General features: G+C 40.9%; 1 protein-coding gene across 5 annotated transcripts in view; it reads right to left on the reverse strand.

The window, feature by feature from the left end:
• PTPRJ (protein tyrosine phosphatase receptor type J) overlaps positions 1 to 13,218 on the reverse strand; it is a 95,289-nt gene that overhangs the window by 5,772 nt on the left and 76,299 nt on the right. For 4 of the 5 annotated variants that reach the window (XM_075163039.1, XM_075163041.1, XM_075163040.1 and 1 more), the window contains 12 exons: positions 12,241 to 12,507; positions 11,051 to 11,317; positions 9,024 to 9,311; positions 8,645 to 8,779; positions 5,798 to 6,008; positions 5,533 to 5,651; positions 4,866 to 4,953; positions 3,761 to 3,802; positions 2,727 to 2,814; positions 1,515 to 1,605; positions 566 to 639; positions 281 to 415 (listed from right to left, as the gene is read on the reverse strand). In XM_075163039.1, the coding sequence (XP_075019140.1) occupies positions 281 to 415; positions 566 to 639; positions 1,515 to 1,605; positions 2,727 to 2,814; positions 3,761 to 3,802; positions 4,866 to 4,953; positions 5,533 to 5,651; positions 5,798 to 6,008; positions 8,645 to 8,779; positions 9,024 to 9,311; positions 11,051 to 11,317; positions 12,241 to 12,507 (1,805 nt within the window). Of the gene's footprint in view, positions 1 to 280; positions 416 to 565; positions 640 to 1,514; positions 1,606 to 2,726; positions 2,815 to 3,760; positions 3,803 to 4,865; positions 4,954 to 5,532; positions 5,652 to 5,797; positions 6,009 to 8,644; positions 8,780 to 9,023; positions 9,312 to 10,112; positions 10,359 to 11,050; positions 11,318 to 12,240; positions 12,508 to 13,218 lie in introns of all 5 variants that reach the window. The other variant, XM_075163042.1, reaches the window with a different exon arrangement.

Raw genomic sequence — 13,218 nt, forward strand, 5'->3', positions numbered from 1 at the left:
CCCAAGGCAGGAGAAGCTCTACCAAAATCGTTCTTTAGGGAGAAAAACCCACCCTTGAAGATAGCGACAACTCTCCTGAGACAATCTATTCTGGTAGTCAGAAGATATAAAAATGGGAAAAAGCTAAAAAAATTGGGCTTATTCAACTTAGAAAACAGTCTTTCAGTAAGTGGATGGTTGTTAAAAGAAAGTGGTCCGTCTCCAACCTACTAGGGTAACCACAAAATTAGAACAGATCCAACCGTCTTCAAGAGACAGTTCAGTTTTAATAAAAACATACCCGGGCTTGTTCAACACATTTTGTCAACATAACAATAGAGTAGATATTCTTTTCCCAAATCATGCGCCAGAAGTCTTCTATTGTATTGGGTAAAGGACCCTGTGCAGCAATAAATGCCTTCTTTGAGTTATAGCCCTAAGAAGATGAAGAAAAACAACAAAATAAATATATACACACACTTGCATCAATGAGACACAAAAAGCCGATTTTAAACATCATTACGATCTGTTAAGCCTGCATCATCAAAATACATTATATTTAATTTCAACTAATGAAGCAACTTACAGGCATATAGTTTGCATTAATATAATCATCAGTTGCAGAGCTTTGATCTGAAAGTTTAACACGAGAAATATCATCTGCAGAAAGAAAAAAGGAAAATTATGAATTTTAGAACTAGAACCTTTCAGCAAAATACTGCTTATCTAATGCATGGTTTCCAAATAAAAGGTGTTTTAAAACAATGGGCATTTTAAGAATAAGAATATAACTTTAGGAATCATAAATACCAGTAGCCTAGAATGTTTATAATGAAAGACTTCAGAAAAATGAGTGGCCAGAATAAAAATTCAGAATACTCAACACAGATTTTTTTTTTTTTTTTAAAAAAAAAACATGGTTTGGTTTTGCATATTTATATATTTTTAATCCAACACGAAATTTACTATGATTTTAATTACTGGAGAAAACTAGGTAATTCGTCTCCTGCTGCCACTGCAGCTGATGTTTTTCCTCCAAAGCATCCTAAGTACCCGTCACTGTTCACCTTCCAATTCCTTCTTAACACTCTGCTACATCAGGGTGCCGGCAGACAGCTTGGCAGGGCTTAGGTTCTTAGTCTGTCTGCAACACTGGTCAGCAGGGCCTTAACATTTCTCATAGCTCTGCACATCTGTCTGTCCGTAGTCAAGCGTTCACCTCTTGGTTCTTCCCACCTGGACTGCAAGTTTCTCACAAATGGAAAATTAAAATTATTTAAGGGAAAGTTCTTTAAGGAGCTTTCTTGAGGGAAAGTTTAGGAACTTTAGGGAACATTCTTGAGGGAAAGCTCTTTAGGTTTGCTTATACAGCGATTTTGGGAAAGCAGCAGCCCTAATTCATTCATTTGGAAATTGACGACATTAATCCCTCTTTGAAACCTCTGGGTACTATTAAAGCCAGATTAGCCAAACCCAAGGTTTTTCACCTAAAAACTCAACCAGTAGAAGATGCAAAACCAAAGAGAGTAACGCACATGGTAAGACGTTGTTGTATCTATTTTTTCCCCTGTTCTCCGCAAGTTCAGCAGCAAATTTGGGCTGATGAACGCCAGCAGACTTGAGTTCCTACAATAAAAGAAGGATCCATGAGCACCTGGTCCTGGTTTAGGAATCATACATACATAACTGAAACAGACAAATACTCCAAACACTCTTGGCCTTTGCTGTAAAAGTAGGCATGTTAAACTGGAATAAATGACGATAAAAATCAGCTTTTTACAAAGTGGGAGGGTGACAGTGGCAAACCGGTTAGAGAAGGGATTAATACGGAGTGTAGGAATAGTAACGTGTTTAAAACCCAGAGATGGGCTTTAGAAGCCCAGAAAGAGTTTTGCAGAAATACACAACACTGACATCAACTGCACACTCGTTCTGACCCCAAGGCAGTGAACTACTTAGCATAAGCTTTGCAGATATTACAGGGAGAAAGGGAGCAAGTACATCATGAAAGGACTGAAGGAAGCAAAATCTGAGAGGAAGGCAAGACAGAGCACCAGCCTGCAAAGTACAATAAAAGGGACAGAATTTGATCCGGAAAAAAGAATGTCAATTAATACGTTCAAGAAGATGAAAAAAAATGAGATTCTTTAACAGCAGGCATGACAACACAGAATCCTTACTGACATTTGATTCCTGTCTTTTGTACCTTTAACAATCGAGCTTTAGCACATTTCACAGAAAAACAGTTATGGTCACTAAGGAAATCGTAATTGCTGTTTCTCCAACTGCTCCTTCGAGCTATTCACAGGTGTGGTTTGCAAATCACACCTACACATTCAAGGAGTCAGTGATATTAGCAAGAGACCTGTCTTGCTGTGTAGAAAAACAAAAACAAGATGAAAAAACCAAAGTGCAGAGAAGTTAAATAGCTTTCCCTAGGCTAACTCTGTAGCGCAACTAGGGCAAGGACTCTGGAGATCCGGGCTCTGGTTAGAGCTCTGAGCAGCAGGCCATGCTATAAGCTCACAGGTAGAGATAATGGTTCAGGATGTAAAGTATTTATCACGCACTTCAACTAAATTTGGAGCTGAATCAGGGAAAGGAAGGCTATACATGCGGCTTAATAACCTCTATAATAAAGATCCCTTCTCTTCCCCTTCAGTAAGCCTCTCGCACGCTCCATAGGAAAGCTAATTTGCCTTTCCAAAAACGTTTGTCATGAAGCTCTCTCCACTGAGGGCACATACCTCATACTCTTCAGCAAAACCACAGTTGGAGTCAGCTTGCTGCTTCTTAAAGTAGGACTCAAAGTTCTCCACTTTAATCATTTTTGATCTACGATGAGAAAAGCCATGTATTGGTACTGGTATTAGGTAAATAAACCATGGATTCAGTTAATGTGTTAGAAAGTGTGCTTTACTTACTTCTTGACTCTTCAGGGGAGGGTGGGGGGGAAGAAAAAAAGGTTGATTAGACACATGCAGCTGAATTTTTCACTATGTGAATCTAAGAATGAAAGCATGACTGTTAGTAGCAGCCACAAAACTGTGCATTTACAGGGGACAGGATATCAAGCATAGCATTTAACTGATCTGTTAAACCAAGGAGAGAACAGCACATCCTTCAGGAGAAGAGTATCACAGAAGGTGTCCCTCAGCCGCTTCTGTGCTCCCATCAGATTGGCCCCATCCCCTGGTGTATTTTACGTCAACCATCAAAGTCTACACAGGTGGGACTCCATGGGATGCTCCGACCTCGCCTTTCCATCAGCACAAAAATTGGTGCAAGAACCAATAACGTGATTCAATTGCACTGCCTGTGACTTCCAATATATTGCGGTTACCCTCCTGTGGCCAGCTTTTACAATCTCAACGTTATCCGAATTAATGGCTCAGCACAAAGTGGTCATAAAGCAAAGGAAAATTCAGGCCACAGTGCAGAATTTTGCCTATGTGCACTTTATCAACAATTTGGATTGTTTCCTCAATGTGCATGGAAGCCTGCGTTTCATCCAAACATCCTGTTTTTCAAAACTACGTGGAGCATTTGTGTATCTAATAGCGATTCACGAAGCGAGCACTCAAATCCCTGTAGCAGCTCTAGACATCTCGCTCAATATGATTATTTGCAGTCTGCAGGCTGGAGTCTTTAAATTCCATGAAGAATTAATACTGCAAAATTCTATACAAAACTGCTCAGAAAATAAGTATCAGGGTTCAGAGTAAATTTTGCAAATATCACTTGAGCTCAGAAAACAATGTGTGAAAGGATATAGACTTACTTAATTGGAGAAAAGGACACTTCAGTATTTCTTTTATCTTTCCTACAAGGCGAAAGAAAACAACACAATAGGTTCTCAGTAGAATTTAATGGAACGCATATGAGATTTCTGACGACAGCTATTTCCTGTGCCTGTTCGGAATGATTTCTTTTAAAGCATCTCATTCTGCGCAAGAGAACCCTCCTGAGGCAAACCTTACACCTGCACTAAGAATAAAATACTTCACCCTTCATTCAGTGATGTTGTGCAATGGGAGTGTTTCTTTCTGTTGGAATCAGAGCATAACGCCTGAACACAAAGCACGCAGTTTGGTGGAAGAAGTACACCCGAGGGATCTGCGTTGCTACCTAAGATCTCCGGAGAATTGCTACTAATCCCAGAATCCCTACAGTAAGTGTTCAACAATGATGTGTCAGTGGTACTGAAAGTGGTAGTTGAATGAAAATAAGTGTTCCTAGCTTTAAAGGAAGCTCTTCTCATTATTGTCTGCAGCTAACGGACACGCTTGTAAGAATAACAGCAGTTAATCAAAGAAACTAAGAAAACTGGACTAAGGGCCCCACAGCTAACTCTTTAGAAAGGAGGTACCACATGATAAGAAGCTGGAAAAAGCCTCTGTGGACTCATAAGACCCAGATTATTGGGAAAAGATTGGAAACAGAGAGACCAGCTCAAACCCTAGGCAACTCATCAACTTCTTGAAACTCCAGAATGGAAGTGTCATGTGATAGGCCATCAAGCAATCAAAAAGTATAATTAATGGATATTTTCAAATAAAACCATCTTAAGATACAGTTACATATGTCTTTTAGCACAATAATTTGTGATGGTAGCTCACTTCTGACTGAATTACTTCATCAGCATGCATGAATTCAGAAGAGCTAAACAAAACAAATCTTAACTCGTTAGTTTGTAACCATGGGGTTGAACAAAGTCATTTAACTAGTTTGATACATAAACTCTAATCTGTAACATACAAACAAGATTTTTAATGGAATGTATTTTAAAGCATGATGACAGAAATGTATAAAACAGAAAGAGAGGCCTTTTTAGGAGAAAGATACAGAAGTGAAATACTGGTGTTCCTCATCACAACACACATTACCTTCTTCTTCTCCAGAATATGAAACCCCCTATAGCAACTACAGCCAATATAGCTAAAAGGCATCCAATAACAGCTCCAGCAATAACACCTGATAAAAGAGAACAAGTATTACTCATTATTGATTTACCTCTTTGGTAATGATCTAACTCAATCAACATGCTACAAGAGAACCTTGCAAGTGACAGAACACACTCCACTCTACTAAACGTCTTGTCTTTACTGTGTCCTTTGGCAGTACCAGTATTGAAAGCTCATTAAGAATAATAAAGCAAGGATGATAAATTAATAAAAAATTGGGATCAAAGGACCAATATGTGCACTCCAATACACCCAATTCTAATTTACCAGAACTGTTATAACATCAGCTGCTTTTTGCTGCTTGTTTCTGTACCAAAGACTCGCTGTGCCATCCGATTCCTTTTAGCATGCCATAAGTAGCACCGCTTTTGGTTACTGCCATAGAGGAAGTCATACATGGAAAAAAAAGGTCACCCGCTAGCAAGGTATGAATTTACAGAGCAGTGTCACTGCAAAGCTAGAAAGGAACAGTTCATCACAGGGAAACCAAAACCAGTATTTTGCTATTATGAAACTTGCCATAATTAAGGAATCTACACACAGTGTGTATGTGCCGAACCGCCAGTCCTATAGTTGACATTAACTATACCTGGATCCTGGGGTAGCAAAACTGCCTCAGAACAGGGTGAAAACGATACATAACTATCTTCCCCCACAATGATGTTGGCCATAGTAAATGTTATATTAGTGAAACCTGCAACACTTGCCCTGTTAGGGGAGAAGAAAAAAAAACAACACACGGGTGCATTACATGGTTTTAACAACCTTAAGCAAGATCTGTAATCTTTTCGTTAGACGATCTTTTAGATTTCAACTGCAGCAAAATTAACCAAACAGTGGTTTGAAATAAATACCTGTATGTACGAAGTGGAATCAATGGTCCGTTTTCGTAGCCATACATTGTGTTTCCCTTGCCTACATTAATGATGTTTGTACCATTCTGAGAATGGAAAGAAGGTGATTTTGCCTGCTCTGTATCTATAACATATGTTACATAGGTGACTGTTGTCTTCTTCTTAAAATCTTTGTACGTGTTGTTCAATTCAGACTTCAAAGACCCACAACCTTCAGGAAAAAAAAAACAAGGACATATGTGGTATACATCATCTGCTGATTTTGTATCCATCAGCACTGTGGCTGAGATGGTAATACAGGGTGTCACATTAACCACAGTTGTCATTACTCCATAAATACTGCCTGAAATGAAAGGCTGAGTGCAACAGACAATCTCAGAACTCTCTCTTCTACTGCAATGCAATCTACTGAACTACCTCCCTACTCCCCAATGTTATTTGTTTTCATCTCCTTTTGGTTTTACTTCTACTATGTATAGTGGAACTTCTTTGTAAAGGTACATTAGTGGTGGATTCTGGTGTCCTTGTGGACAAATTTCACTAGACCAGTCACTCACATCCATACACGCTCTATCAACTATCATACGTAGAGAGTACAATGCAAACAGCGTAGAAAAAGTCAATTGGTATTTGGTAACATTGTACTACCCAAACAGCATCAAGCTTCATTCAGGGTGACACTAAACGTCCTGACCTATACTTCCTTGCTGTGTCTTACAAGAAGTCTCACACCTAAACCCTAAGAGACAAAGGAGTTAATTTCTGCCTTTTCTTGACACAGACAAAAATTGGACAAAACAGTGATCAGAACAGTTACTCTTCCAGAAGACTCAGAAGAATGTGCTACCGCAGTCAAACAGTGACCAACAGGACACCACCTGCAGAACAGCACCACTTTACAGCATCTCTTGTTAGAAGATGAACCCTAGAAACCTGAGGCAGATTATACAGTTGAGGCACATGTGACCCAAGAGGTAATAAACCAGCTCAAATTACCAGTTATCCAACAACCCAAACGCAAGTTAACTGATGTAAATATTCAAAGTGTTATGGGAGGAAAAAGAATCTTGCTCATTTGACTGAAGTTTGCACACATTGCTCTCTACTGACTGCCTTCACAAAGCTAAAAGCTCCTCCTAAAAGCAGATATAGTATTGAATACACCTTTAAAAAGGAGAAGCCTTGCAGGAGCTCTGAAAGGGGAAAAGCTCTACTAAATTTTCTACAGTTGTGTAGACAAGGTTTGATCTGCCACCAGTGAGCTGGTGGCTCACTGCCAGCAGCAGCAAAGCTCTCATCAACCATAACTGTGTAGGAACAGGGTGCAGAACAGCTCTTCTAAAGCACTAGTTTGGTTACATTAAAAGCAGCTGAGGTTGCAATTAACTCAGTTGCCTAGAAATGGGTGTTCAATACTATCTGAGATATATGTCCTGTTTGGTCCCTAGTTTCCATTCCAAAAGGATGTACAGCCTGGGTTATAACTGCAGTTCCTTGTGGATGTCTTGGATAACACCCTAGGACATCTCAAACAGCCTTAGACACCATTGCTTACACAACTGAATAAAGTCCCCTCTGTCTATCCTAAAGGTAATGATGTCCGTTTTAAGACAGAGAAACACATCTCAAACATATTAACGCTATTTCAACACTATAAAGCTGAAGCGGTGCTTGGCCAAAAGGATGGTTTTCTGCTCCTATCAAAACACTCAGACTCTGTATCATAAATACAGGTGATCCTTCTTCCTTATTTCTCTCAATCACATCTTGAAAGTCCTCTTTCTTGAATACCTTGCAATCAAAACCACACAGAAGACGACACTGAATCTCAGCAAGATTAAACAGGAGAGGCTGAAGGTACAAGCAGAGCTGTTGCTGCGTGCAAGAGACTAACATTCAAATCAGCAGCTCTGGGGCAGCTGAATACGTATGTGAAAAATAGGAATTTTCTGCACTGATGTACTACATTTTTTATATATCTATATATATCTCTGGGCATTTCTTAGGCATCTATTGTATGGAAAACCACAGAAAAAAGATCTACAGCAAGATGAATTTCCAGTGTTAAGACAAAGGATAAGCATGAATGTCAAATCCCACTTGGGGAAACTATCTCCATCAGCTGCTTTATTCCTCCAGTGCACTGGCAGAAATGAAAACAAGTTCATCTAGAACCTACACAGCAAAGGTAAGTTCCTTAATTTTATGATTTATCACTAGACATTCACCAATTAAAGACGCTGCTCTGTTTCGATGCTTTAAAGAGGTGAGCTTGATAGACTACCCTCTAGCTTTCCCTGGCATTCAACCTCCCATGGCATGTAATGCTGACAATGCTATTCAAGCCTTCCACCTGCATCCCATCTCTCAGTTAATAAAGTGTTTTAAGTAAAATCAGAAGGAAAGCTCTTTTTTTTTTTTTTTGAAGATCTTACTGCAGATATCTTCCAGCTGAAGAAGGGAGGGGGAAAAACATCCCCCATTCCAAAGCTGCTTATATTAGTAGCACTGAAAATTATTCTGTGGGGAAAAAAAGGTTACTACACAATCTTGTGGCAGGAATCACTGGCAAATCAAGATGGCAACATCACAATGGCAATACATATGAGACTTATATACAAGGATAAGTCAGGCTGGAAAAGGCTGAGTGAAAAGAGTGGCTTTCTGACAGCAAGGAGTGATCTGACTTCAAGCAAGCAAGGTATTTGCCTTATGATTTTTGAAAGGTGATTGAAAATACTGAGTTAGCTTTTTCTCTATCCATTTAACACCTATTTAAAGTTTAAAACATAATGCTGTCTGATAAATTGTTTCACACACCTACAAGAGAATATCGTAACATCTTACCTTGTTCTTCTGTTGTGATCATTACTGCATAGGCTTTTAATGGTCCATTCACTGGCTCAAAATCAGAGAATTCAACTGACAATGAGCTGTGACTGACTGCCTTGACTAAAGGAGCTTTGCTTGGAGCAGGCGGGTCTACAAACAGAAATATTTTTTAGTACCTTAATGGCTGATAAAGTAAAGTTTTCCAAACAAGAAAATGCTGTAATACTGATGCTGTTCATATAACGCATATTTATTGTGCGTCACATTAGACTTTACATGAATGTAGTGTTTTATTCATAATCTGTACTGCATATCAAGTTTGGTATTCTGCAATCATGAAGTTAATGTTTTGGTCCTAAGAATATATCTTTCACTCTCAAATCTTAATGCTTACCAGTAATGCTCGTATTACACACTTTCTGCACTGGAAGGCTTTCAGAACTATTTGAAAGAGTTGCAATAGTAACATTATAGGTGCTGAAATAATCTAAAGATGCTGTTCTGAAGGCTTCCTCTGAGCCTTCTTTCAGGCAGGATGGAGTCCGTTCTTCTTTTTCCCATGTATCATTAATTATTTTAATTTTGAAGCCAGAATTGTTACCAGAAGGACATTCCCACTTAAGCATTAGGGAAGACTGCTTGGCCACTGGTTCACACTGAAATGAATTCACTGATGCCGGAACTGCAGAAAAAAAGAATAATAAAAAAAGAGGAGTAACAAATCAAGTATTGTAGTAAATAGAAAAAGTCATTTGTAAGTTCTGTGTATAAACATTTGTAAAACTTCAGTATTCCTTTCCACTTTTAAGAAGATGAAGCTACTGCCTACAAGGACTTGCTAACCTATGAGGAAGAGAAGATTTAGCACATGAAGTACACAGACCTCTTCTGTGCTCTTTAACTCCTCTGCAGACAGGTTTACTGAGAAAATTTTCAAAATACTGTTCGACCATTGAACATACTACTCTAAGAACATTTTTAAAGTAGTATGTAGGTTGACACTAACTCCCTGTATAATTATTTAGTGGCCAACAAATAAGAAAACAAATATAAGCTCCATGCATTAAGAGCACAGCAGTAGCCATCCTTAAGAGCAGCAGCTACAACATGTAGTTATGTGAGTCCTATAGGACACAATATAAAAATTGCAACCTTATGACCAGATACAAAAAGATATTTAAAAAGTTAATGTAGCAGTAACACACAGAAGAAAGGTCCCTCTAAACTAAACATCTTATAAAACTTGGCTTTCAAGACGAAAAATCTTATAACTTCTACAGTTGTAACTCACAGCAAATTTATTTCCTCTTTTGACAAAGAAGTATTTGGTACTTCCAAATACAGCCTTTTACCCAAAGGAACACGGATTAAATTATTTTTTTGTTAAAAAGGGATATTATTTTAAGAAACAAAGGAGAAGCAGAATTGTGTACCAGATGAAACAGATTTAGTTAGAAGATAAATGTGTGGGACTTATTTCTACTGCATTTTGTAAGTATTTCTTTTCCTTCAGTGAAACTGTCAGCTACTCCTACAAATACAGTGAAATTATAGAAGGTTCCAGAGTTTACATCTGTAATAACAGATCTGGTGACACTGGATGTCTGGTTTCTAGAGGAGAAACCATGACTTTGGATCTCTATCCTGTAGGTGTAGTTAGAAGTAGTGTCATCTGTGCTCCATAGGAAAAACAGAGACTCCGCACGGATGTGGAAAATGGAGCTGGGCTCTGCGAAAGTCAAGATGAGACTCATCAACGCTCACGAATATTTGCTGACAAACACAGACAGAAAAAGCAGAGGCACAGCCACTCTTCCACGTTTTGGACAGACTGAGTGAGCATTATGAGTAGCCAAGCAGCACTTTCACAGTACCAGAGACTCTTTTAATGGGTTCATCCTGGGACACCTCTGGAAACCCCACTGAGGAGCACTGGGACAGATTCATTTCACCTCAGTTAAAAAGGGACAAAACGAAGGAAAGGACACATATTCACAACAAGGGGGAAAAATGGACACCATCTAGCATGAGGAACAGCAGCACCTCAACATTCTCCTCTCTGCTGACGAGGTGAGCAGAGCAGCACGGCTGAGAGCCACACAGCCCAGGGCTGCCCACAGCCCAGCTGGAGCCACAGGCCCCTGCAACAGGAGAAGTTCCTCAGGCACAATGCGCTGTGTGGGAGCCCTTCAAAATAAAGGACTTCATCCTTTAGAGGGCTTCATCCACAAGGAGAAGGCAACAAAACCTCCCACAGAACCCCCTTCCACACATTAACATCGCTGACTGCAGGTAAGCCACGTGCAGCACTTCTGCCTGAAACAATATTGTATTTCAACCCTTGGGCAGGTGGGCACAGCCCTGAGCTGCGCAGCAAAATACAGTCCACCAGAAACAGGGCTGCAAGAAACTGTGACTTACTTGTATACAGCCTTAGGGACACCCCTTCTCCCTCCGTCTGACCATCAGCTGCTACTGCAAATACTGTGAAATTGTACATCGTCCCAGGGATTAACTCAGTAATTTCAGTTTTGGTGATACTGGATGTCAGGTTTCTAACAGAGGTACCACTTACAACCTCTATCCTGTACGTGTAGGAGTTCGAAGCATTGTCATTCACTGCCCATGTTAAGTTGACAGAAGTCACGCCAACATATTCTGCCCTGAGATCAAGAACTGGGCTGGGCTCTGTGAAAGGTAAGACAACAAGCTGTCAACCTGCAAGAACATCTGCTCACATACATGGACAGAAGAAACACAGGCACACCACGACTTCACTCTCTTCACATCACTCATCGTTCAGAGTGCAGGAGCACCCCAACAACATCGCCAGATGCTCATGGAGGCTTTTGCATCAATGGGCAGCTAAGACAGAACTGAAGAAAAGTCATCCTGAGTGGGATTCATCTCCCTTTGACACTCCAAAGCAGAAGCACAGGTCACCACTGTGCCAGCACTCCCCGGATTTTGCTTGGGAATTCAGAAATGCGGTCAGAAAACATACAAGGTTGCAGGGGAAGGTGGGCAAAGAACAAAATGGGGTATCTATGCACAGCAAAAGGTAAGGAACATCAAATACCACTGGAAGAGGAACAGAGGTGATGACCCATGCACCCTGCTCCTTTGCCACCCTTCATGCCCTGAGCTCACTCCTAAGCTATCGCTGCCTAAAGCTCACTCTCCTGCTGCAGCCCAATGGCAGCCACAGGCCCCAAATCACAAAATTCCCTGGGCACAACACGCTCTCGGTGTGAGAGCCCTTTAAAATAAGGGTCTGAGGCCCCCATCCTCCAAGAAGTGAAGGCAGCAAAACTGCCCATACAAATCCCAGGCCAGGGAGGCAGGTTCTCAGGAAGAATTCCTTCACTGTGTCACAGGCCTTGGTGACCACCTTCAACAACCACTGTTTTTGAGGGGTTTTGTTTTACTTTGTTTTTAAAGAGAAGTCTACGTCCCTTCCACACAAACATCTCTGACTGCAAGCAGACAAAGCACAGCACCTCTGCCTGCAACAGTATTAAATTTCAACCCTTGGGCAGGTAGGCACAGCCCTGTGCTACACAGCAAAATACAGCCCAGCAAGAAGAGGTGTGCAAGCAACTGAGACTTACTTGTAAACAGCCTTATGGACACCCCTTCTCCTTCCGTCTGACCATCAGCCGCTACTGCAAATACTGTGAAATTGTACATCGTCCCAGGGATTAACTCGGTAATTTCAGCTTTGGTAACATCGGACGTCAGGTTCCTAACAGAGGTACCACTTACAACCTCTATCCTGTACGTGTAGGAGTTCGAAGCGTTGTCATTCACTGCCCATGTTAAGTTGACAGAAGTCACGCCAACATATTCTGCCCTGAGATCAAGAACTGGGCTGGGCTCTGTGAAAGGCAAGACAACAAGCTGTCAACCTGCAAGAACATCTGCTCACATACATGGACAGAAGAAACACAGGCACACCACGACTTCACTCTCTTCACATCACTCATCGTTCAGAGTGCAGGAGCACCCCAACAACATTGCCAGACGCTCATGGAGGCTTTTGCATCAATGGCTGGGCAACAGAAAAATAAAAAAGAGGCATCTCAGGTGCGATTCATCTTCCTTTCACATTCAAAAGCAAGAGCACAGGCCACCATGGTGCCAGCACTCCCAGGGTTTACGCTGGCAATCCAGAGAGATGGGTAGGAAGGAGAAAAGAGTAGAAGGGAAAGATGGAGGTGCATCACTGCACAGCAAAAGGTAAGGAACATCAAATATCACTAGAAGAGGAACAGAGATGATGACCCAGGCACCCTTCTCCTCCTCCAACCTTCATGCCCCGAGGTCACTCCCATGGCAGAGACACCATCTCCAAAAATCCTCTGTGCAGCACCCTATTCTCTCTGCATCTTCAAAGCAGGGCAACTATTCATTACGGTCAGGCAGCACAAGAGACACTTTTGGGAATCGACTGGAAAGGTAGGAGCACACATGCAGGTATGTTTCAGGACAGCACAAATGACAACAACAGGTATCTGTTTCCTTTCAGATACACCCTGTGGAATAAAACCAGGCTGGGCTACAGCCTTGCAGGCCAACTCCAAAATGGA

Source organism: Calonectris borealis, chromosome 14, assembly GCF_964195595.1.
Source record: "Calonectris borealis chromosome 14, bCalBor7.hap1.2, whole genome shotgun sequence".
NCBI classification, from domain to species: domain Eukaryota; kingdom Metazoa; phylum Chordata; class Aves; order Procellariiformes; family Procellariidae; genus Calonectris; species Calonectris borealis.